The sequence below is a fragment of the Lepus europaeus genome, chromosome 7 (assembly GCF_033115175.1).
Source record: "Lepus europaeus isolate LE1 chromosome 7, mLepTim1.pri, whole genome shotgun sequence".
Lineage (NCBI taxonomy): Eukaryota > Metazoa > Chordata > Mammalia > Lagomorpha > Leporidae > Lepus > Lepus europaeus.
Genome location: NC_084833.1, coordinates 64,251,567 through 64,276,334, shown reverse-complemented (window position 1 = coordinate 64,276,334; position 24,768 = coordinate 64,251,567). Strand labels below are relative to the sequence as shown.

General features: G+C 50.7%; 2 protein-coding genes across 5 annotated transcripts in view; one reads left to right on the top strand and one right to left on the bottom strand.

Annotated features, from left to right (window-relative positions):
* Nucleotides 1-1,916, top strand: part of XRRA1 (X-ray radiation resistance associated 1) — a 94,575-nt gene extending 92,659 nt beyond the window's left edge. For all 4 annotated transcript variants that reach the window (XM_062198260.1, XM_062198258.1, XM_062198257.1 and 1 more), the window contains 4 exons: nucleotides 180-378; nucleotides 1,040-1,155; nucleotides 1,316-1,421; nucleotides 1,637-1,916. In XM_062198260.1, the coding sequence (XP_062054244.1) occupies nucleotides 180-378; nucleotides 1,040-1,155; nucleotides 1,316-1,421; nucleotides 1,637-1,890 (675 nt within the window). In that variant the 3' untranslated portion in view covers nucleotides 1,891-1,916. The remainder of the gene's footprint in view (nucleotides 1-179; nucleotides 379-1,039; nucleotides 1,156-1,315; nucleotides 1,422-1,636) is intronic.
* A 3,886-nt stretch (nucleotides 1,917-5,802) lies between these two features.
* Nucleotides 5,803-24,768, bottom strand: part of RNF169 (ring finger protein 169) — an 83,698-nt gene continuing 64,732 nt past the window's right edge. The window contains exons 5-6 of the mRNA XM_062196713.1: nucleotides 11,821-11,920; nucleotides 5,803-11,440 (exon numbers count right to left, since the gene is read on the bottom strand). Coding sequence (XP_062052697.1) covers nucleotides 10,256-11,440; nucleotides 11,821-11,920 — 1,285 coding nt within the window. The 3' untranslated portion in view covers nucleotides 5,803-10,255. The remainder of the gene's footprint in view (nucleotides 11,441-11,820; nucleotides 11,921-24,768) is intronic.

The window sequence follows — 24,768 nt, the reverse complement described above, 5'->3', positions numbered from 1 at the left end:
CTGGACTGGAAATCGCCGTGCACTTGAACAGCATTTTCCATGGGTTTGGCTCTCGCCCTTTTCCACGTGTGACTCCTCCTCCTCTGGCCGTGGCCTTGCCTCTGACAGGCCCGGCATGGGTGCCAGCACAGAGTCGCAGTGCCCAGCATGAGTGCGTGTGTTTTTCTCCCTGGGCACAGGTGAGTGAGCTGCCTTCCCCTGGCATCCATAGAGATGACTCAGAAATGAAGGAGAAAGACCAAAGGAGACCATCAGCGGGACCCAAGGAGGTGAAGAAGACTCGGAGGAAGTCCCTGCCTGCCTCCATCCCTAGCAAGTACCGCGGCTATGAGGAGCTGCTGACAGCCAAGTCGGACCCAGGCTTCATGGAGCCGAAGGGTGAGCACACGGCCTTGCTCCAGGACAGTGGGCATCCCCACAGCCCAGAGCAGGTCACCCCCAAGGCAAGATGGGTGGCAAGACTTCCTGTCCCAGCCACAGTGCTGTCCTCGGCTAAATGTCTGCCGAAGGGCTCCTTAGGCTGCCTGGCTCCGGGGGAGCTGCGCTGGTTTACAGTCCAACTCGTGTGGGCCCGGCTGCTCTGGTTAGGGGAGCCGCCCCTCGGCAGAGGGTGGGTGAATAGCACCAGAGGGCCAGTGGCCTGCGTGCTTCCCGGCTAACTGAGCCCCAGGCTGCTTGGCCTGAGTCCTTCCTATCTGGTTTGCGGCAAGGCAGGTGGTCCCTCTCAGAGACCCCATTTCAGATCCATGTGCTTCCACTGGACCTGGTGCTCAGTGGGCGTGCAGGCTGTCCAGCCCCTGCGGTGGAGCCTCCCGAAGATGGGGGGGGGGGGTTTGGACACAAGTGTTCACTGAATGAATGATGGCGCTCCACGCACAGGAGCAGATGAGGGGCAGATCTGGGAGCTGGGTTTTCCTCCTGGGGGCTCTCAAGCCCTCTGGCCCAGGCTGACTACATTAAGACCAGGGGATGGAGGACTTGGGGAGGAGGGGGAGGAGAGGCAGTGCCTTGACCTGGTCCTTCTGCCTGTTCCCCACAGGGATCCAGAAGAACGCACAGGCCTTGCAGCACCTGCTGAGGCACCCACTCGTCTACCGCTCCTCCAAGCCCAGGCTGGACACCCTTCAGAAACTCTACGTTCCCAGGGAGAAACGGGTGAGCGGCCGCCCCTGCGCGGGCCAGGTGTGCCTGTCCCCAGGGTGGCGCTCGGACCACAGCCAAGGGCTCCCCGGGCCTGCTTCTGCGGCGGAAAGGGGGCGGGCCCCAAGAGTCTGCACAAAAACCCGAGGTGCCTCCTGCCCCTACCTCCTGTCAGGCCCAGAGGGTCCCGATCCCGCCCCCGCGGAAGACTCGAGCCCAGCTGCTGGACGACATCCTCATTCGCATGCGGGACCCCCGGAACATCACAGAGGCTCCACTAGGTAGGGCCCTGCCCGCCGCCAGCACCGGGGCGTCTCTGCTGCTGTGAGGGGTGGGGAGGGCCCTGCGTGGGCCGCGAGCAGCAGCTGAGCCCCAGGGAGGCAGCAAATGGTCAAGAGCCCGAGAGAGCGTGCAGAGGGGGAGACGGCTGGGCTCCCACTGCCCCCGGCCCCTCCTCTCACACCCCTGGACGTGCACCCCGCCCGTGTCCCCGCAGGTGCGGTGCTGCGCCGGCGCACGGAGCAACGCCTGGTGAACCAGAAGCAGTACCTGGAGGCCAAGCGGCTGCTGAAGGAGTTCCGGGCGCGCTACCGGCAGCTGGTGCGCGGCTCGCTGCGCACGGTGTTCGGGACCTCGCCACTGGCCCCTGCCCTCCCGGCTGTGAGCGAAGGGCAACCCCAGTTCGGCCGCTTCCTCAAGTTCATGGATGAATTCTGCCAGGAGCCCACGGCCAGTGACTCGAAAAGCTAGGGCTGCACGAGGGACCCCGCGCTCTTCCCGTGGGCTACGCGCCCTCGGCCGCTCCTCGGGGCTGGCTGGCGGGGTGCAGGCGTCGGAGCTCGGCTCTGGCCGCAGAGTGGGGATCCTGTCGGGCCTTCCCCTTCCCTGCCCGGGCAGGACCCGGTGCCTAGCCCAGCAGCAATAAAGAGTGGGCGCAGCAGCAGAGTGCGTGCTGGCCTTCTTGCCTGGAATCCAGACGGGGCCACAGTGGCGTTTCTGCAGGAAGGCTGTGGGACCGGCGGGGGGCGCCAGAGCTGAGGCAGGTGCTAGGACAGGCCCGCGGGACGTGGGGCAGAGGAGCAGCACAGAACCCACAGCTCAGAGGTAACCGGCCTGCCCCAGCCATACACGGGAGAGGTCCCCGTCTGGCAGATTTTTCCACTGTGTGGGGTGGGAGGGAAGAGTAGATGGAGCACTCCCCTATCAGATTGGCCGGATCACAAAGGTGGGATAGAGGGAGGGGTTTGCGTGGAGTTTTCTGAGACAGGAGCTGAAATCCCATGTGCATTCATGTGGCTGTGGCTCAGAAACAGACCCTGGGCAGAGCAAGGTCACCTGGGACTCGGTGAGTAAAGCCCTTCCCACCCAGGCAGCGGGCAGGCCGCAGCTTTCTTCCAAGTGCCCAGCAGGCAGCCCCTGGGGCTGGATCGAGGGTTGTGCACTTGGGGGTGAATGCTGGATGTGACCTAGGCCCCTCTCCTGGAGGTGCCCGTAGTTCAGAGGTGGGTAGCAGGCCTGCAGTTTCTGGTGTCCAGGAAGCAGGTGCACAAAGATCAAGGTCCTCGGCGAGGAACACCCTAAGTTGCAATCCAGGATTTGCCTGCTACTCAACTATATGGTCTCAAAGTAGCCAGTTAAATGGTGACGCCCAGCCATGGTCACGCTGACACATACACTTAGCATCATGTGGGTCACATGAAGCTACAAAGGCACATCTCGCCCACTCAGATTTCCCACAGGCACCTGCCCAGGCAGCAGGTGGTGGGCTTGCCCACAATGGCAGCCCGGTGCAGAGGCTTGTTGCTGACTCACCAGCTTGGGTTTGCTGAGACCCCAAAACACCTTTCCCCTGTTGTTAGGAAGGAGAACCCACCCTCACGCTCACACCATAAGCCTCACCAGGTTCCAGTTCTGGAGACCCATCTGGACTGTCCCCTTCAGCCATCAGACCACTGGCTGTGAGGCCTGAAAGGCCCCTGGGGACATCCCTCTCCAGCTGGTCATCCAGCTCCGGCTTGCACACCCAGTGATGGGCTCCTTCCCTCCCAGGCTGCCCCTTCCCTTCTGCGAAGCCTGCTGTGCTGAGCTGTCTGTCCAAGGCCCTCATGGTCCCAGCTCTGCTTTCTGGCAAGATACTTCTGTACTCTCTGCTCACTCAGGCCAAGCCTTGTCCATATGGGGACACCCTGAAGAGGCCACACTTACCCAGGCCAACTGCTACGAACCTTCTCAGCCAAGGACACCAACTGAACCAACTGGCCACCTCTCCTAGACTTGCCAAGGCTTTGCTGAGGATTCTGAATTCCTGACCTGATAGGTTTCCCATCTGGGAGGCTCTGGAAGTACAGAATGCTGGCTCCTCTTCTCCCACCTACCCATGTAACCAAATCATGTCAGCACACAACTCCCACGAAGGATCTCACTGTGAGGTCACCAGTGCCTCGGCTGCTGCTCCAGGAAGACCCGTGTGAGACCTCGCGGGAGCTGATGATTCTGACTCGTCCCTCCAGCTTCATCTCAGGTGTGTCCTTGAACTCGCTGCCCAGGCAGAACTGTTTTTCTAGTCACTTAGCCAAGATGCCAGGGAGTGCCCTCAGGGTCGGCTGTGGCCAAGAAGCAGAGCTGAAGTGGATTCAGGTTATCCACGTTCCGCACTGCATCAGGATGCCTCTCACCCCTACGGTGGGCACCACGGAACACGGTCTGGTCTCTCTAGCCCGCAAAACAGCTGGAACCACACTGTTGGCCAAGGCCTGAGCAGTCTGTGGCTTTGGGGTCATAAGGCCAGGCTTCCAGGCTGTGCAAAACTGTCAGGCCCAGAACTTCCCATGGATAAGTGGCCACACCAATCGCCAGCCCAGGCTGTAAGGGAATGAATGAGTGGTGTGGGAGCACTTTGTCACTTCAAGGGCAAGAGGCAGTCAGAAAATGCCTTCCTGTCTCCACCTGGCTGTACTTCTGCGAATCCTCTAACAGCCACATGGCTTCACAGTCCTTGAGTGCTGGTTTGCCATCATGGATTCTCAGAACAGTCTTTCAGATTGGTTTTTTAAGTTTAGGTGGAAAAGGAATTCATCTGTTCTCTGTGGGATGACAAACTGATGCCAAGGAGATTTTGATGAAGTTTTGAATCAGTGGTTCCAAAACAGGATGTTTGAAAACCCAGCCATCCTGAGGCCAGCACTAACAGGCAAGGGCAGTGTCACCCTGGCATTCACTCTTTCTCAGACTTCCTCAGTGTTCTCATTGGGACTAAGAGTGGCTGAATTTGAGAATGACAGTAAATTGTCAAAGAATGTACGCCACAAGTGAGCATCAAAAGACAAAAAGATGCGATGCAAGCCCCATCCCAGCTCCTTCCCTCTCCCACTGTTCTGAATGCAAAGCAAGACATCCTAACTCGGGCTGTCTCCCAGAGCAAGGACAGCGCCAAGCGTCAAATAACACACAGACTAAGGTTTGCCCATGCTTGTCTGAGATTGTTCTCTAGAAACAAAGACATCTACTTTCGTGAATTTGCATTGCTATAAATCAGCTTGGGTCTCACCTCAAGCAGGCAAATACACTGAAGAAGGCACTTTGGTACTGTTTAAATAAACACATCATCCCACTTGATTGCACATCATTTCCTTGTGGGCAGAAGCATCCCTGACAAGGCATTGCCTATTCCAAGTCCTCTGCCTTTGTCCAAACGCTCTCCATGAGGAGTCGGGAAGGAGGCAGCCAGCAGTGGCAGTCAGTGGGCATCCAGGCCTCTTCGCCGATTCTACTGCAGACGGCAGGTTGGGTAAGACCAGTACACAGCGCACTTTCTACTCCTAGACAGGAGGAGGAAAGGCCCTTAGGAGAGCTGTATTTGCAGAGAATGAAAAGGAAACAGCAGAGCAGAGGCATAAAAATGAAATCCATTCCCTGGCATTAAGACCATTTTTCTCTCGCACAGGATCTGTTCTCGCATTAGGATTTTGAGGGCTCTGCCGAAGGCTAAGCATTGATGTCAGGTTTGATGCAAACTTGGACCCAGCGAGGCAGCGCTCCTGTTCTGTTGGTGAGTCAGCTTCGACCGGTGAGGGACAGTCTGGTGGCTGCCAAATTAATCAGGAACAACTCTGGAGCTCTCACCGCTTGATACTTGGGAAACGAGTGCACTGTTTTCACCACAAATGAGAGAAGAGGAAGCGGTGTTTGATCTTGGCTTGTCTAACTCTTTTTTTTTTTTTTTTTTTTTTTGACAGGCAGAGTGGACAGTGAGAGAGAGACAGAGAGAAAGGTCTTCCTTTTGCCGTTGGTTCACCCTCCAATGGCCGCCGCGGTAGGCGCGCTGCGGCCGGCGCACCACGCTGTTCTGATGGCAGGAGCCAGGTGCTTCTCCTGGTCTCCCATGGGGTGCAGGGCCCTAGGACTTGGGCCATCCTCCACTGCACTCCCTGGCCACAGCAGAGAGCTGGCCTGGAAGAGGGGCAACCGGGACAGGATCGGTGCCCCGACCGGGACTAGAACCCGGTGTGCCGGCGCCGCAAGGCGGAGGATTAGCCTGTTGAGCCACGGCGCCAGCCTGTCTAACTCTTGATTGAAGGCAGCAGAGAGCCTGCTCAGAGCTGGAGGTTGCCTGGACATTCAGGAGGAAGAGAGGGAGGGCCAACCTGCTGACAGGTGCGGCCGTCTGCACATGCAGTCTCAGCATGGCCCCCTTACCTCTTGGGTGACTCGGGACCAGCACCCCTGCCCATCTCCAGGTCTCCTCCACAGCACAACCGTCAGAAAAGCCACTGTGGGTAACAGGTATGCGTGGGTAACAGGCACACCCTTCCTTCTGCTGCCCCACCTATCTGCTCTTCAGGAATTCCCAGCCATCTGTGTTCACGCCAAAGACCAGGCCAGAAGGCCACCACGTGCGAGGGAAGGGATGGCTGAGAAAGACTGAAGATGCTCAAGAGGGTCCAGTGTGCAAAGAACAAAGGGGAGCTGGCTGGCTTTGAACCCTGGGTAATTAAAAGGACAGTTCTTCCAATCAAAATATACCGCTTCCCCAGCTCCACATCCATGTGGCTCAGTCATGGGGTTTCCACTACCTGAGTGTGTAGTTAGGAGATATAGGGACATTTTAATTCTCATTTTTTAAAAAGTGGGGAAAAAAGCTGTTCAAATGCCTCCTACATCATTTGGGTATGCCTCTTTCAAAAAACCATGTATGTGTGTGACTTACAGAATTGTTCACACCCTAGACAGCTACAGTCTAAAACAGGCAGTTGGGCACTGGATCATTTGCTAAAAACAGAAGGGTGGGGAAAGTTTCATGTGGGTTATCTCCATGCCAGCCCAGCTGTCCCATTCTGTGACTGTGCCCCATCCTGTCTCTCTTCCCCTCTACTGCCTTCCATTTCAATAAAAAGCCAGGCAGGAAAGGGGAGAGCAGGCCCAGGCCCTGCCAGCTCTGCTGAGGCATGGGGGAGAGGTCGGGAGGTGACGTAATCGAGGTGCGGCTGCCTCCGACCATGTCTGCGATCCACAGTCTGCCTCGTTTCTTGGGGCTTGAGCTAAAAGCAGCTCCTGGAGAGACATTAGTGCTCTGTGACCACTACAGAAAAAATTCTTTCTCCCCTGGTCAAATTACTTAGGGAATGGAAAGCAGGGTCAGTGTCAGAATCAAACTGACAGATCCCCACGAGGGTCTCTAAAGTGTTACGAGGCAGCCTGCTGGGCGCTGGACGTCCCACAGGGGACCATGGGAGAGCATTGCTGTGAGCATTCCAGAATGGCCAGCTCCCCAGCCACACATATGCTCCTGTCCACTCCATTATACAGGAAGCTCCTGGCTACTCAGAGTTGCCACAGGTTCGAAGTTCAGGACCTGTTTGTCGGATCAGAGAGAAAGGACCGAGAGCCTTGGTCCCCAGCGGCACGGGCGAGCTCGTGGGCACATCCCCTTGGTCAGTTCTCCGGATGTCAACAGACAGCAACCAGTCAAGCAGCTTTAATTGCTTAGGGGCATTTTTCCTTGGGAAAAATGAACCAAAAGCATTCATCACCAGTGCTCCCACCAGGCAGACATTTTAAAATTAAAAAACAAAACGAAGCCACTTTGTAAGGTTTCCCTGGCCAGCTCAGCCAAGCCGTGTCAGTCTCTTGTCAACAGGGAGGCAGTTACACGAGAGGGGCCGGGGGCGGCTCACGGGAACCCCTGACTTAACCCAGCCCAGCAGGCCTGGCTGACTTCTTACGTCGTCCCAAAGCGCCTTTCCAGCCCTGAGCCCGGGGAAGCGGGTGAGGAGCTGCCTCCGGAGGGCTCCTCGTACCCCGGACTTCCCAGCAGAATGATGTCCCCTTGCCTGCCCCTCAGACCTTCCCAGAGCTGCGTGTGTACAAGGAGCGGAGCGAGCAGGACGGGGGCTCTGAAAGGCGAGCTGCGCGGCGGCGATCCATGAGAAGGCGCGGCGCTCTGTGGAATGTTCCTCACTCCAGCTCACAGGCCCTCCTGATTCCGTTTTCCTCCTCCTTTCCGTCATTCTCTTCCCTGCAGAGAATCCGGGCCCGCAACTCGGTCCGTGACCTACCTCGCCTCACAGCCCAGCGACAAGAGGAGGGCATTTTGCACACAGAAGAAACATTCTGGTTTGGTTTACAGAAAACATCGTAAAGGTCAGATAAGACTTGAGTCAGCTTTGCCTCCTCCAGACCCACGCGGAGTGAAGACCTGTACCCCTTGCCCTGGGCGCCTCCGCCCGGAATGCCTGAAAGCGTCCTCACTGCCCGAGCAGGGGCTGGAAGCGACAGCCGTCCCTCCTAGGCAGCCAGGGTGCGGGGCAAGTCTGCCGCAGGCCAGCACCGGCGACGCTCACATCAGGAAGGAGCTGTCACTGCTCCTGTTCCTGCTGCGCACTTGTTTAAAATGAAAGCATTCACTTGGGGGAAATAGTGAAAATATATTTTATCTATTAAAAATGTTTCATCTTTTTACCAAAAACAAAAATCCATTCCAACGGAAAAGGTATTTTTCAGATTATTGGAGACGTACAGAAAGGTGGCAAGTGGAAAAGTAAGTCTTTGCTCCCAGCCTTTCAACAACATTTACCAAGGTGGAAAAGGCAACATGAGAAACGGTGGTAACCAGCGGGCTTTCTCTGAGGGCCTCTGGGGAGGCCACCCGCCTGCCCGCCCACCCGCCACAGCTCTTTGTGCACACACCATGCCCTCCGGCAGCCCTTGTGGGCCATGAGGTGCTGGAGGACCTAGAACTGAAGTGGTATGAATATAAAGTAATGAGATCGATGTGTTGCTTTTTAACATACACACACACACACACACACAGAATACACAGGCTTAGGTGAGTGAGGTTTGTTCCCCACCAAAGTAGTCACCGAGGAGACCCCACGGATCTCAGTGATGGCCACAATGCTCAGACACCTCTGGAGCTTCTCTTTGGGAACTGTGAGCTGTGTGGGAAATGGCCCTGATGGCTTCCCAGCAGCCTCTGCCACGCCTCCAGGCCTTTCTTCAGACAGCTTCAGGAGCGTTTTGGGCTTACACTCCTCCCTCCGATAGCCCCACAACATAAACGATCTACCCTGAGAAGAAGGGGGCAAATGTGAGAACTGAAAGAAGGTGGTGCTGTAGTGACCAGCGCATCCCTGTGCCGGACCTCAGCCGCTGCCTTGGCAAGAGGAGGTGCTGGGTGGATGGCCACTAAGCTCCCTTCCAGGTGTAACACTGGAGGGTCTACATCTCCAGGAGGTTCTAGACATTGAAGACAGTTCCAGAAAGGTTTGCCCCTGCAGTAACATCACGGGGAAAACCATGTGGTATCCTGAGGAGGCTACTCAAGGAGGACAACACACACTGGGATACAGAAGCTCTGGGAGGCCTGGGAAAATGCCAGTCATGTGACTTTATCATAACAGTCATATATACACAGGAATGCCAGCCCACCTGAGACTCCCAGAAATCATCTCAATCCCTATTCTCAATGAGCCCAGATGGGCAGAAGCACCAAGCACCACCAGGGATGCCAAAGACACATGGTGTCGGCTGCTAAGGAAAATAAACCCCACAGGTCCATGGGACTCAATTTACCAGCTGCATCCAGATAGATGCCTCGTTTCCACAGTATGAGGCTCAGCATTGTTCTTCGCCTGACTTCAGGTTGAACTTTTAGGATTTGGGATCAACATTGTAGAGAACCGTTGGCCACGAGGAAAACAACACTGAAGGCCCGCTGCCCTCTGCCTCCCAGGCTGGACCCCAGCGGGAAGCAGGGCTGTGAGCTGTGGTGGGAGGGGAGAAGGGCACGGTTTGTGTTTGTCTCATCCGTCTCAGCTGCCTGCACGTGGAGTCTGCGTTGTCAGTGTTCAGGGCCCTGCCAGCTTTCCCTACGTGCCCCTGCCATGCCTTGGGCTGGAGCCCATTTGGGAGACCTATCACTGAGGAAAATCCATGGGATTTGTCAGGAGACCTGGCGGGCAGGCTGGGCTGTCACGTAGCAGCTGAGCGAACCTGAACGGCTGCGCCGCACCTCCGTCCTCCAGCCATGGGCAACACTGCTCCCAAGGTGGGTCTCGGGAAGACCGGGCCCGCGGCGTCAGCCACACGGTGTGCTTTCACAGAAAACCTACATTCACTCACTTCTGTAGAAGCATGTGCTCCGCTGCTTCGGGGGGCACTTGTATTCGTGGCAAGGGGCAGCAGGAGGAGGGAGAGAACAGCCTCTCAGCGTGGATCTGCCAAAGAACCATCCGTTCCACTTCTTTGAAAAAGATGCAGTTAATGTCGTCTATGAGCCTGATTTGAAACAGCACCCTGTTCAAGGAGTCAGAAGGTCTGTTCGTTCAGAAAGTCCCCCCTCTTTCCTCCACCACTGCTAACGTGGCCATTCCAGATCTCACCCCAAGGGTGCTGCCGCAGGTGGCCTGGGCGCCCTCGGGGGTGGCCTTTCGGGCTGAGGAGTGCTGCTGGGTCGGGCGAGAAGGAACGGAGATGCAGGTGCCTTGGACTGGACCCCAGAGGCCCCGGAGCTGCTCAGAACCACCTTACACAGCGCTTGGCCATCCAGAGAAACCCTACGTGAGAACGCTCGGCTCTGGCGGAGAGCTCTGAACTAGAGAACGCTGCTCACGGAGGGCTACTTGGCCCCAGCCACGTTGCTGGAGCGCAGGAGATACTGGTCGACGCTGCCCTTCCGCCGGCTCACGGCCCGGCGCTCGCCGTCGAAGACGCGCTGCAGCCGCAGAGCCAGCCGCCGGTCCTCCTCCTCCTGCCGCGCTCTCTGCTCCAGCTCCCGCAGCACGGGCTCTGCGGGGGCCAGGCCCACCTCCCCGCCGGCTGCTCGCAGTTTCTTAAGGGAGCCGTTTTGTTCCAGGTGCTTGGTCTTGCAGTGTCTTTTCCGGCCCCGACGCAAGGGAGGAAGTGGCTCCTGGCCCAGGCTGTCCGCCAGGACGCCGTTGGCCAGGTCGGAAGGCTTCAGAGGCTTCAGCTGCTGCTTTGTTTTGAGGACCCCACCCAAAGCACTGCTTCTGGGCAGCACCGAGTTCACTGCTGAGGCTCTAGGGGCTGTGCTTCTGCAGGTTTGGTCTACTTTGGCTTCGGGGGTCGCCCCTGACCCCTCGAACTGCTCCCTGTCCAGAGAAGTCCCACTGGCTGCCCCTCTGTGTTCCGAGGAACAGGAGGTTTCCACCGGGGGCTCAGTGCTCCTCTGACAGGCACTGCCCTGTTCTGCTTTTGTTTGGCCAGCACAGGGGAAGTCCTCCAGGTCCGCGGAGGCGGGTCCGGGGCGCTCGGGAGACGCCTGCCCCGGGGACGGTCTGGCACGCACAGCCGGCGGCGGCTTCTCCTTGCTGCAGGGGATAACTTCCGAGCCCAGTGAGTCTTCCCCTGTCTCAGGAGCCAGGGAGGTGAGAGTGGCTTTGGAAAGGGTCTTTTTGATCTGCCGCTCCTGAAAGATCTGTTCCCACTTCTTGAGGATCCGCGGGCTGGCCTCATAAGAGGTCTGCTTCTGCAGGCTTCTGTTGAGGTTGCGAGGTGTCGATTTGATGATGAGCGGGCTGAGCACACGGCCGTCAGGCAGTCTCTTGGGAGGAGTGCACGGGGAGCACACGATGGGCTTGAAGTGGTTCAGCTCCTCGGAGATGCTGTCGTTGCTCTCGGGGCTGATGGAGCGCTCCGGCTTCTGCAGGGGGGCCGCGGAGGAGAGCGAGCTGAAGGGCAGGCGCTTTTCGACGGTCAGGTCAGGCGCCGAGAGGCAGCGGTTGTTCTGGGTGGACAGGAGGACGCCGATGATGGGGTTGGAAGCTGGAGTTATGGTTGTGACCTGGAAGAGACCAAAAAGATGACGCACACACGCACACAGAGGGTGTTGTTCTTCTTGACTCCTTTAGGATGTGGAGGGGCAGGGAAAGGAAGGACAAGAAAAGGGATGAAAGGGACGTGATGTGAGTCTAACAAATGGGGGAAAAACCCCTGTCCTAAAAAGCTCACCACTGAAACAAGCTCCTACACGCTTGAACAATGAAAATTAAAGATCAGAGGGAAAAGACTTATCCAGCCTTCTCTGATGGCTCTCATCCCACCGGGACCCTCTTCCATGCCATCACTGTGGAGCCCTCCCCCACGGGCACGCCGGGCCCATGCTGCCTCTCTCATTTGGATGGTTTCTTCATGGCACCGCGGCTGCCCGTGGCTGAGCTGTACCTTGGCCTTGCTGGCTGGGGCTGCTCGAAGCCTGCCTTTCACTCTGTCTTGAGCCGCGTCGCTGCAGCTCTGGCTCCTCTCCACCTTACAGCTCAGCTTTCTGGAAAAGAGCGCGTAAGAGACAAAGTTAGTCTAGACGCTAATTCCGGGAAAAGGAGACAATCTCTCTTGTGCTTGCTGAGCCACTCACCAGGTGGGAATACTTTTCCTCCTCCATCGGGTGGATATGTTACATCACCTTTGCAAACAATATCTTCCTTGTCTTAGACTTAAACCTCTCCTCAAGCAATCTAAATCTAAATCAGCCGTGAGGGGCAGGCATTTGGCACAGTGGTTGGGTCACTGGACGCCTGCAACCCCTTTTCAGAGAGCCTGCTCACAGCCTGACGACCCAGCTTCCTGCTAACCCTGGGAGGCAGCAGGTGGTAGCTCAAGTACCTGGGCTCCCGCCACCCACATGGGAGACCCAGATTGAGCCTGGGCTCCTGGCTTCAGCCTGGCCCAGCTCTGGCTGTCATGGAAAATTGAGGAGTGAACCAGTAGATGGAAAGTATCTCTCTCTTCCCCTCCACACTCTGCCTGGCTCTTTGTCTTGCTGCCTTTCACATACAAACAAAAATAAGCAAATCAGTCATGAAACAAATAGTGAAGTACTTATAGAAACGCATAGCAATGCATTCGATTTTTATGTAGGAAGACAAAGTTAAAACTGTCAGCCCCTCTCTTGATCCATTACATTTGAGCTCCCACAGGCCTAAATCCGGTAATGTAAGGTTTCAAGAACATGTGATTTTTGTCTTATACATTATATCATACCTTATAACCCCAAACCAAACTCCACAGTACCTACAGTGCACATCCAAGTCCACCACATTGCAGCATGTTGAGTGCTGAGAGAGCAGCTGTTATACAGCCAACTCCCCAGGTGTTTTCTCCTAAGGTTTTATAGCTTGTGTTCATACATGTAGGTCTTTGATTCATTTTGAGTTAAATTTTGTATGCGGTGTGAGGTGTGGTCTAACCTCATTCTTCCTCACCGTGACGACGACTGTCATTACCCCAGAGACTGTCGGCAGAGATGCTTAGTTTATCATCCACCTTTGTTTCCCATTCCCCGACTGCTGCCTAATCCGTGACTCTTCATGCGCTTGGCGCACACTTGCTACGTGCCAGACACTGGGGGGGTGCTACCCAGGCACTGGGAATGCAGAGGAGGAGCCGGGCCAGGCCTTCAAGGAATCAGATTTCCAGTACGGCAGATAGATAGTTCAGCACAGTGGATGGGCACCACTGTATGCGTGAGGCAGAAATGGCACGGGGGCCACTGGAACCCGAGATGAAGCCGGCGCATCCCGAAGGCTGAGAAGGCAGCTACGGGACGTCAGGGCAGACTCGCCCCGGAGCAGGTGACCCAGACGGAGACAGCTTCCCCGGTGAGTCCACTGAGCTTTGCAATGGAGTGCTGCATATCTACGCTGGCTGCGAGATTTGCTCTAGAACGTCTACAGTGCCAGGGTAGCTCAGAGAAAACGTACACACGAGTTAAGGAACACTGCGTGCTTCCCTAGTGAGAGCCTGTCCTACCCACGCACAGTGGTCCTGCCCACCCTACTCACGGCCACACGGTGCTGGCAGGGGACGGTGGCACTCACCGAGGAGGTTCAACCCCTCACCCACAGGAGTAACGCGAGAGTTGTACCCCATGGGGAGGCCATTTGGGGGCAATAGGAGCAAATCAGTATCACCCTATGAGGGCGGCTGTTTAGAAGTCAGCTTGATAATGGTATTCTACTCAGAAAAATAATGACATTCAGGTTAACTGGGTGGCAGATTAAAATACTATGATGAATAACGTATACTTGGATCAGGAGACCGGCATGTAGAGCTTAGGGAGACAGCACTACCATTTCACATACCTGACTTGTTTGTTATGATTCTAACAAAAAGTAGACAATAGGAGAAAAGGGTTTTCAGATTAACATAACAGACTTTGTAACTTTTTTTAATTTAAAGGTTTATTTATTTGAAACAGCAGTAGAGAAGCAGAAACAAACAAATACAGATAGAAATCTTCCATGCACTGGGAAGGCAGCAGAGGACGCCCAAGTGCTTGGGCCCCTGTCACCTACATGGGAGGCCCAGATAGAGTTTCAGGCTCCTGGCTTCGGCCTGGCCCAGCCTAGGCTGTTGCAGCCATTTGGGAAGTGAACCAGTAGATGGAAGATCTCTCTCTCCTGTCTCTCCCTCTCTCTCTGACACTGTGCCTTTCAAATGAATAAATATTTTCAAAAAACCAATGTGGGAGAGTATTGCCATCTCAACAATATTAGCTCTCTTCTAACCCATGAGCTTTCCCTTTCATTTAGATCTTCATCGATTTCTTTCAAAAATGTTTTGTAGTTTGCAGTGTTCAAGTGTTGCACCTCTGCATTCAAATTTATTCATAAGTATTCTATTTTTATGCAGTTTAAAAAAAGATTTGAGAGGTAGACTTACAGACAGTGAGAAGGAGAGACAGAGATCCGTCCGCAGGTTCACTCCCCAGAGTCCTGTGAACGATACCGTGGTCTCTGCAAACAGAGACCAGTTCACTTCTGCCTTTGCCATCTGGATGCCCTGGCTAGAATGTCGAGTACAAGACTGAACAGAAATGGCGACACCAGACATCCGCTTCCTGTTTCTGCTGCTGGGGGAAGCCGTGGGCTTTCACCCGTTGCCCGGATGTTAGCTCTGGGTTTTTCACAGGTGCCCTTTATGAGGCTGAGAAGTTCCCTTCTATTCCTGTTGGTTGAGCATTTTTCTCATGAGCGGGTGTGTGATTTGACAGTTGCCTTTTCTGTTTCTTCTGATGTGCTCACGTGGCCTTCCCTGCCTTCATTCTACTAAAATTGTGCAGTACACAAGCTGATTTTTGGTCTACCTTTGCATTCCTGGGTTGAATCCCACATGGTTATGGCTTGTGACTCTAATAGGCTACTTAAGTTAATCTGTTAGTGTTTTGTTGGAGGAGTCCACATTTATACATGTAAGAAATATTGTCTGTAATTTCCTTTCCTTGTGTTTTTTTTTTGGTGGTGGTGGGGGTCTGGGTTTGCTGTCAGGATAATTCTGGCCTCACAGAATGAGTTGGGAAATGTTTTCTTCTAAATTTTGGAGGAGTTTGAGAAGGATTCATGTTAATTCTTCTTAAGATGTTTGGTAGAATCACATCTGGTCCTGGCCTTTTCTTGTTGAATGATTTTTGATTACTTGTTCTAATCTATTTGGTCTATTCAGATTCTAGGTACTTGAGTTTAGGTACTCTTTGTGTTTCTAGGAATCTGTGTGTTTTCATCTGGGTTAGCTTATCTATTGGCATAAAATTCTTCATAGTATTTTTTATAATCATTTATTTTCTATAAGGTCTGGAGTAATGTCTTCATTTTTCCCTCTAATTTTAGTAATTTTAGTCTTTGTTTTTTTCTCATGATTGGTCTAGTTAAAGCTTTGTCAATTTTTTTCCAAGAACTTTTGGTTTCATTGGCTCTATTTTTTTATTCTCTATTTCATTTATATTTACTTTAATCTTTATTATTTTATTCCTTCTGCTTCCTATGGGTTTAGTTACTCTTCTTTTCTCTAGTTTTTTAAAATAGGAAGTTTGGTTATTTATTTGGAAAGAGACAAGAAGATAGGGATCTCTCACTCTCTAGTTCACTCTCCAAATATCCACAGCATTGGGCTGGGCTGAAACCAAAAGCCTGAAACTCAATCTGGGTCTCTCACATGGATGGCTAGGACCCAAATACTTGAGCTGTCATCATCTCTGACTCCCAGGGTGTGCATCAGCAGGAAGCCGGATCGGAAGCAGAGGAGCTGGGCCATGAGCCAGGCACTCTGATGTGGGATGTGGGCATTCCAGTGGCCTCTAAACCACTCCTTTGTTACAACTATGAACTTCCCCCAAGCACTGTTTTCGTCTCACTCAATATGTCCTGATATACTGGTTTCCATTCTCACTCCTCTCAGAATATTTTCTAAATTCTCTTGTGATTTCTTCTTTGACTCATTGGTTTAACTGTGCTGTTTAATTTTCAAATATTTGTGAACTTTTCAGTTTTCCTTGTTATTAATTTGTAGTTTCGGAGCCAGTACTGTGGCATGGTGGGTTAAACTGCCACTTGCAACACTGGCATCCCTTATGGGTGCCAGTTTGAGTCCCAGCTGCTCTACTTCCAATCCAGCTCCCTGCTAATGTGCTAGAGAAAGTAGTGGAAGATGGCCCAAGTCCTTGGGCCCCTGCACCCACATGGAAGACCTGGAAGAAGTTTCTGGCTCCTGGCTTTGGACTGACCCAGCTCAGCCATTGTGGCCATTTGGGGAGTGAACCAGCAGATGGAAGATGTCTCTCTCTGTCTCTCCCTCTCTCTGTAATTCTACCTTTCAGATAAAATAAATCTTTAAAAAAATTATAGTTTCATTCCATATTGAGGCTTGCCCTGGAGCATGTTCTTCAGGGCCATGTACATTCTGCGTTGGGTAGAGTGCTGTGTGTATGTCTGATAGGTTTAGTTACTATACAGTACTTCTCAAGTCTTATGCATTCTTGTTTACCTTTCATCAATATGTTCTATCCATTGAGAGTAAGTGCCGAAGTCTCAGTGTTATTGTTGAAATGTCTATTATTCCTTTTAATTCTGTCAGTTTTTGCTTCATTATATTTATGAATCTGATATTAGGCAATAAATCACTGTTCTACCTTCTTGCTGGACTGACTCTCTCACCTTTATCTAATGCCTTTATTGGTCCCTTACAACAATTTTTATCTCACAGTCTGTGCTGGTTGGTAATATAGCTCCCAGCTCTCTCTTGTATTTGTCGTTGGATCTAAAGTGCTCAGCACATACTCGGAGCATATTTTTTTGAAAGATCAATCCCTATTAACTGGAGAACTTAATCCATTTACATGTAATTTAATGACAGATAATGCTCTCTATCATTTTGCTATTTGTTTTCAATATGTCTTACGCCTTTTTAGTTCATGAACTTATCCATTAGAGCCTTCTTTTGTGCTAGATATTTCCTAGTATACCATTTTGATTCCCTTGTTATTTATTTTACTATGAATGCTTATATTCTTAGTGGTTGACCTGGGGACTACAATTAACATCTTAAGTTTCTATAGTATATAACAATTTTGCTTCCATGTAGATGTCCCTCCTTTAAGTCATTACTGACACAAATTAAATTGTTATACATTACATGCCCATAAATATAGATTTGTAATTATTTCATATAGTTGTCTTTTTTATTTGTTTAAGAGGCAGAGTTACAGAGAGAGGGGGACACAGAGAACAGCCCTCTATCCGCTGGTTCACTCTCCAAATGGCTGCAGTGACCAGAGCTGGACTGATCAGCCAGGAGCCAGGATCGTCCGGGTCTCCTACATAGGTGCAGGGGCCCAAGCACTTAGGCCATCTCCCACTGCTTTCCCAGGCCAGGAGCAGAGAGCTGGATCCGAACAACAGTGAGGACACAAACCAGCACCCATACAGGATGCTGGTGACCCAGGGGGAGGCTTAACCTACCACGCCACAGCACTAGTCCCTGTAGTTGCCTTTTTTATTTTTTTTAGTGACTTTTACATTCATGTATGTAGCTACTTTTATTAATGTTCTTTATTTCTCTGTGAATATTTGAAGAAAGTGTCATTTCATTTCAGTGAAGGACTTCTTTTAGCGTTTCTTTTAAAAAAAAAGATTTTGTTTGAAAGGCAGAGTTATGAGGGGAGGGAGGGAGAGATCTCCCATCCACTGGATCACTCCCCAAATGGCCACAACAGCTAGGGCTGGGCCAGGCTGATGCCAGGAGCCCCATTTGGGTCTCCCATGTGGGTGGCAAGGGGACAGGCACTTGGGCCATCTTCCACTGCTTTTCCAGCCACACTAGCAGGGAGCTGGATCAGAATCAGAGCAGCCACTCAAACCAGGACCCATTATGGTATGTTGGTGTTGTAAACAACAGCTGTTATCTGCCATGCTACAGTGCTGGCCAGTTCAACATTTCCTGTAAACAGGTGACAAAATAGTGACAAACTATATTTAATCTCTCCTTAATTTTGAAGGTAGTTTTGCTAAATGTAGAACTCTCAGTTAAGAAGTTTTTTGTTTTTTGTTTTTTTTTTAAAGCGCTTTGACCGTGTCCCCTGCTGCCTTTATGCCTCCATAGTTTGAGAAGAAATCGGTTCTTTTTCTTCTTGAAGATAGCTGGTAGGGAAGATTTGCCTCTTCCTGCTGTGTTCTGCTTGGCTGCCCAGTTACATGTAATGTGCCTGCTGTAGACGTCTTTGCACACGCTTACCCTGCTGGCGTTATGACTGTCATCAAATATTTCCTGTCTCTCTCTCCCCCACCCCGCCCTCTCGTTTTTATTTGGTGGGGACACTCGATGTACTAAGATTCCCTAGCTTCTGTTCACTTTCATCCATTCGTTTCCCTCCCTGTTCCCACACCGGACCGTCCTGACTGATGTTTGTTGATTCTTCCACCTCCTCAAATCTGCTCTTCCAGTCAGCTGTGCCTTCCAGCTCTGGAATTTCCATTTGGTTCCTGTCAGTAATTTCTCTTTGTTGGTATTCTTCATTTGCTGAGAAATTGCTTTCATGATTTCATGTCTGTGTCCATTTTCCCTTAGCTCTTGAGCATATAAAGTCTCTATCAGGAGAGTCCAATGCCTGGGCGTTCTTCAGGAGAATTCCCATCAGCTACTTCTTCCCACTACGTAGGGGGCACACTTTGTTGTTTCGTGACTCATCACTTTTTGTTGAAAACCGAACATTTGTTGCTTAACGACAGGGATGTATTTCGGGGAATGTATCATCAGGTCATGTTATCACTGTGAGAGGATCATGGAGTCTGTTTATACAAGGCCAGATAACATAGCTTCTTCTACACCTAAGCTGTATATGTACATTCCATCACTTATGTGGTCACATATATATTTTAGGTGACACATTATTAGATCCTAGTGTGGTGATGATCGAAATCCTCTGGGTTTGCCGTTGCTGTATGTTGTAGTTGACGTTTCTTGGGTTTTTGAAATTTTGTAAAGTCTGTTCTTTGTAATGCATGGCCACTGAAGTCCCCATTCTGTTGGCTTAGTGATCAGTTAGTAACCTGGTGGCAGTTCCTGACCTGCCATGGTTTGGAGGTTTTTTCCTTGATTAAGCATTCCCTTGTTTGCTGTAAACTTTGACAATTTCCAGAGTTCCAATTGATTTGGACTGGTTTGTTTTGTTTTGTTTTGTTGCCAGTTTACTCACTGTTGTTGTGGAGGGATGGGCTTTTGGAATTCGGTACTCTGCCATTTCTGCTGGCATCACCAGAGAATCTTTTAAAGATGCAGATGGAATGTATTTGAATAATAGGGCAAAAACTTGGTTTTATTACCATGGCCCTGCTCTGAAGTCCTAGAACTTCTGCTAAGGCCAAGGAGTCCAGATGCTAACACTAAGCACCACTAAAACCGTGAATGTAAAACTGCTATAGACATAATGCACAGATGATGTTGTTGCTATTGCAGCGTTTGGTCAGGTGAAGCGTCCCTAAATGCTGGCGCAGAACAGTCAAGAGCATGAGCTTGACAGTGTTCTTAGATTGGAAAGAACGAAAACAATACTTTCCCTGTCCCCTTGGTACAAACCCATTTGCATATCCTCAAACCCACTGTTGTGTCTGGCACTTAATGGATATAGTCAATAAACTTCTTATAAATGACTTAAAAGTATATACAGAAATCCTTTTTTCTCCCTAAAGAGAGGAATGAAAATGTCAGCACTCATTTGGAACCTATTATCTGTCAGGGACTGGGGGAGTGTCTTACAATATATTCTGTCATAGAATCCATACAGAAACTCTGAGAGACAGGCACCGTCTCACCTTACAAAGAAACCAGAAGCAAATATTTAAACCCATGGTACCTCTGCGATGCTAGGGCCCGTGCTCCAGCTGCCGTAACTACACACTGCTCTCACCTCTTGCTCTGCGGCAGAACTGACTCGACACGTCTAAGGAAGCTCTCGCTACCCGAACACATAAACAAGAGAAAGCAGCCCGGTCTGCGAGGCGACCGGCTTCAAATTCCCACTGCCAAGAGACCAGATGGTTTCTTGTCGAGCTAAAAATACACCTGCAACCACTGTGAGCTGGACATTCAATCAAAGAGCAGTGGGGCAGCCACGATAAACATGCAGCTGAGAAGCTGAGAGATTTAACACTTACAGGGTTTCAAACGGTGAAACATGACACACGTTAGTCACGCCTCAGCTGCTGTCACCCACATTCCTATACCATACTGGTTTCGTACTCGTACCCTGGGACCTAGCGGAGCCAGGTCTCACCAGGGACTTAAAGACTGGAGAGAACCCTCCCTGCCATCTCTGGCCTGAAGACCCTCCAACAGACACTATTGAGAGAAACCAGAAGCTTCCTTTGGCCCTGGAGCAGCTGTCACACACACACAAGCGGCTGAGATGGAGTTACAGCCTTGCTCTCCTTGTACTTTTACGATCCAAGCTATCTGCTGCCAGGCCTATACTAGTATTTGTAATTCTGTAAGCATGCAGCTTGATGATGTCTCCTGTAGGCGCAGTTATTTAACCATCACAACGCTCAGCTGTAGAACATTTCCAGCTCCTCAGAAAGGAAGCCGTACCCTTTAGTCACTGCCCCTGAATGCCGCTGCCTCCAGCCCTACGCAGCACTAACCTGCTCTGTGCCCCAACCGTCTGCCTGCTCTGGACATACACAGTATAGTAGTCCCCCTTATCTGCAGCTTCCATGTTTTCAACTGTGCTCTAAAAATATCACACAGAAAATTCCAGAAATAAGTCATACTTTTTTTTTTTTTGACAGGCAGAGTTAGAGAGAGAGAGAGAGACAGAGAGAAAGGTCTTCCTTCCGTTGGTTCACCCTCAAATGGCTGCTACAGCCGACGCGCTGTGCCGATCCGAAGCCAGGAGCCAGGTGCCTCTCCTGGTCTCCCATGCGGGTGCAGGGCCCAAGCACTTGGGCCATCCTCCATTGCCCTCCCGGGCCACAGCAGAGAGCTGAACTGGAAGAGGAGCAACCGGGACAGAACCGGTGGCCCAACCAGGACTAGAACATGGGGTGCCGGTGCCACAGACAGAGGATTAGCCTAGTAAGCCATGGCGCCAGCCCTTACATTGCATTCTAAGTAGCATGTTGAAACCTCGCTCCATGCCACATACGATGTCGGTGACCCCTGGTCCAGCATATCCACGCGCTATGCACTACCTGCCTAAGTCACATGGAGGCTGTCTCGGTTATCTGAACTGCCGCTGTGGTATCACAGTGCCTGGGTTCAAGTGGTCCTCAGGCAGCAGCACAGCATGACCTCCCACGGCCCAAGTCACTCACCTCACTTCATCTCATCACCTGGGTATTCCATTGCCTCACATCACCACCAAAGGAAGGGGGATACTGTTATTCCAGCAAGGTATTTTCAGAGAGATCATATTCACATAACTTTTAAACTGTACTATTATTGTTTTATTATTAGTTATTGCTGTTATTTTCAGTGTCTAATTTATAAACTAAACTTCATCTTAGGTATGTATGTATAAGGAAACAGCACTGGGGCCAGTGCTGTGGTGCAGTGGGTTAAGCCACCACCTGGGGTGCAGGCATCCTGTATGGGCACTGGTTCGAGTCCTGACTGTTCTACTTCTGATCCAGCTCCCTGCTAATGTACCTGGGAAAGCAGTGGAGGATGGCCCAAGTGCTTGGGCCCCTTCACTCATGCTAAATGCCTGCCCAGTGAGTCTCTGTAACACTACTCACATACACCTTATAGAAAGCACAGCCACTCCAGGTCTCCTGATGGGCCACACCCTGAACCGCAGACTCAGGCCATCTCTGGACATTAGAAAACAAAACGAGGTGGCCCTGGCTAATTTCTACTCGGTGGGAAACAGACCTTCCTTCAATCAAATCTATAAGGAGTATCCTCGCAAGCCATCACTAATGCGTTAGAAGGCTAAAGGCAGCTTCATAGTGTGACAATTTCATCAGTGGCCACTAGCCACTTCCCTCCCCTAACCAGTAGTAATCCTGTGGACTGCGATCCAACAGTAGCCGCCAGCCCATCAGTCCTTCCACAGCCCCCAGAGCCGCCCCCTAGAGGCCCTGTGCCACCAGTCTGACATTGGACGCTGGCCAAGCCCATCTGACCTGCCCACAGGGTTGAGGCCAGCCTCATTCAAACGCTCCACAAATACTCGCTGAGCCCCTACTGTGTGCCACGTGCTACACTCTGTACTGCAGGCACAATAAATGAACAAGGAGCTGTCCTGGCCTCAAAAGAGTTGAAAGTCATTGGGGGCCGGCGCCGTGGCTTAACAGGCTAATCCTCTGCCTTGCGGCGCCGGCACACCGGGTTCTAGTCCCGGTCTGGGCGCTGGATTCTGTCCCGGTTGCCCCTCTTCCAGGCCAGCTCTCTGCCATGGCCTGGGAAGGCAGCGGAGGATGGCCCAGGTCCTTGGGCCCTGCACCCGCATGGGAGACTGGGAGAAGCACCTGGCTCCTGGCTTCGGATCAGCGAGATGCACCGGCCGCAGCGGCCATTGGAGGGTGAACCAACGGCAAAAAGGAAGACCTTTCTCTCTGTCTCTCTCTCTCACTATCCACTCTGCCTGTCAAAAAAAAAAAAAAAAAAAAAAGAAAGTCATTGGGGAGGCGCTGTGGCAGCACCATGGCAGCACCGGGAGGCACAAGGGATGATGTGTGACAATGGCGTACAGCGGAAGGAGCTGCAAAGCCAAGGCCAGGAGAGGCCATTCCAGCAGGCCAGGACTGGGCTAACTCCCGACAGGGAAGGGCCTTTGCAGCTCTGAGCCCATGTTCCAAAAGAAGGCAATGGAACGGCGGCGGCAGTGTCCCTCGAAGCTTATCATGTACCCGAGATCTTGCCTTTAAGATACAGTTTCCATGTGGAGTGGCAGGACTAGCACTGCTGCATCACTTCTTTAAAAAAAAACTGGAAAGAGGATATTGGATTTTATTCCTTTGCGTATTTACACTCCATCTCCAAGAATTTGAAGTGAAGTAAAATATTCAATAAAGACTGGTCAACCAGCAGATGGAGGATCTCTCTCTCTCTGTTACTCTTTCAAATAAATAAATAAATCAACTTGGCCTTAATGGAGAGTAAATGCCAGAAGGATACAGCAGAATCATTTTTAAAAGCTGCATGCCATGCGGGAAAGCTAAGGCGACTCCATCAGCCATCTCAGACCCCTCCCAGGTCCTACACTCCTGGCAGAGCAAAGGCAAAAACACAGCTGAACACGGAGCTCTCGGGAAAACAAGAAGTTAGCAGCTCAACCAGAGACGCTTTCCAGGCCGAGCTTTAAGAATTTACAACCATATTTTGAGTTTGGTTTTGGTAGCAGTTATGGGAGTGAGAAATAAAGGAAATAAACTTTTAAAACTAATTAATTAAACAAGCCTTGAGAAATTTATAACCATGTATGCATCCTATTTATATTGCAAATTAATTTTTGTCAGTTAACATTTATCTTTTCATTAAGTTAGGAGTATTCTTGGGTTAACAATTATTTTATCTGCCTATCTGGAAGAAATTTCATTTTCAAATGGCTAGAGTGTCCTCTTTACCTGGAATTTTCCAAATGAAGATGGGCTCACATGCAGGCAAGACTCACAACAAGAATCTACACTGACGCATTCCTTCCAACTTAACCACTCCATCATCACACCTGTTCACTTCTGCACCACACAACTTAACCATCCCATCATCACACCTGTTCACCTGTCTCCATGTTTTTATAAAGTAGATAAGAAAAACAAATGGCAGATTCATTCGATTTAAGTATGAACTCTTTCAGGAAAAGAACTTGCATAGAAAATGTATTCTCTTGTTGTTGCTTAATAGAAAAAAAAAACATGAAATATCCAAAAACTATAAACAATGTTAATTTTTTTATCATGGTAATATATACTTAACATAAAATTGGCCTTTCAACCATATTACATATACACTTACACTACTGTACAATTATCACCAAGCTAATTCTTCTTTTTTTTTTTTTTCAATGAAGGGAAGGGCAAGGAGGAAAAAAGAACTCTCCAGAAGAAATGGTTGGTATTTTCAAAATGTTATCCTGCCAGTAAGGGCCCTCACTACCACTTCATGGGCCCGGAGTAGCAGACATGTGATTATTACCTCCGTTTTTAGTATATTCCTTTGTCTCTTATAGGTATGACCCTAAAGAACTTAAATCACTCTCTTTCAACTTATCAATAGTTATTTATTAAATACCTATTGCAGCCTTAGCCATGTTCCCTCAAAGTGACTCAGGCAGTGAATAAATGTGAGACTTGATTTATTTGCTTCTGTGGCTTCCTCATATATTTATCACCTAAAATGGAGATCCCTTATTTTGGTATTATTAAATGCAATATTTTACAATGGAATATATGGGTACTCTCTCCAAAATTTCACCAGGCAAAAGCCCCAGTTTGGAACGCCTTTACATTAATCAGCTTTCCCAGCACCATAATGATGCTGGAAACTAGGAAAGCAATGGAGGATTCTTAGTCAGATTTAATAGGCTCGGGCACTTTGCTAACACACTGCAGTGGATCAATTGAAGTTAATTTTTATACAAGTTTAAACCCCAAGTAAGTACAGTACATCAAACCAATACAAAAAGCTCTGACTCAGGAAGGAGAAATAAACAAACATGAATTCTGGAGGCAAGACTTTTCTATCTAGTCCTTACGTCACTACATTGCATATAAACACAGTGGACTAATAGAATATGAAATTCAGAATAATAAATTCTGAAAGTGAGTTATAAACTGCACTTACTATCTCTATGGAATACTTAACCTGGAGACCTACAGGAATAGCTGTGAATTTTCTTAACAT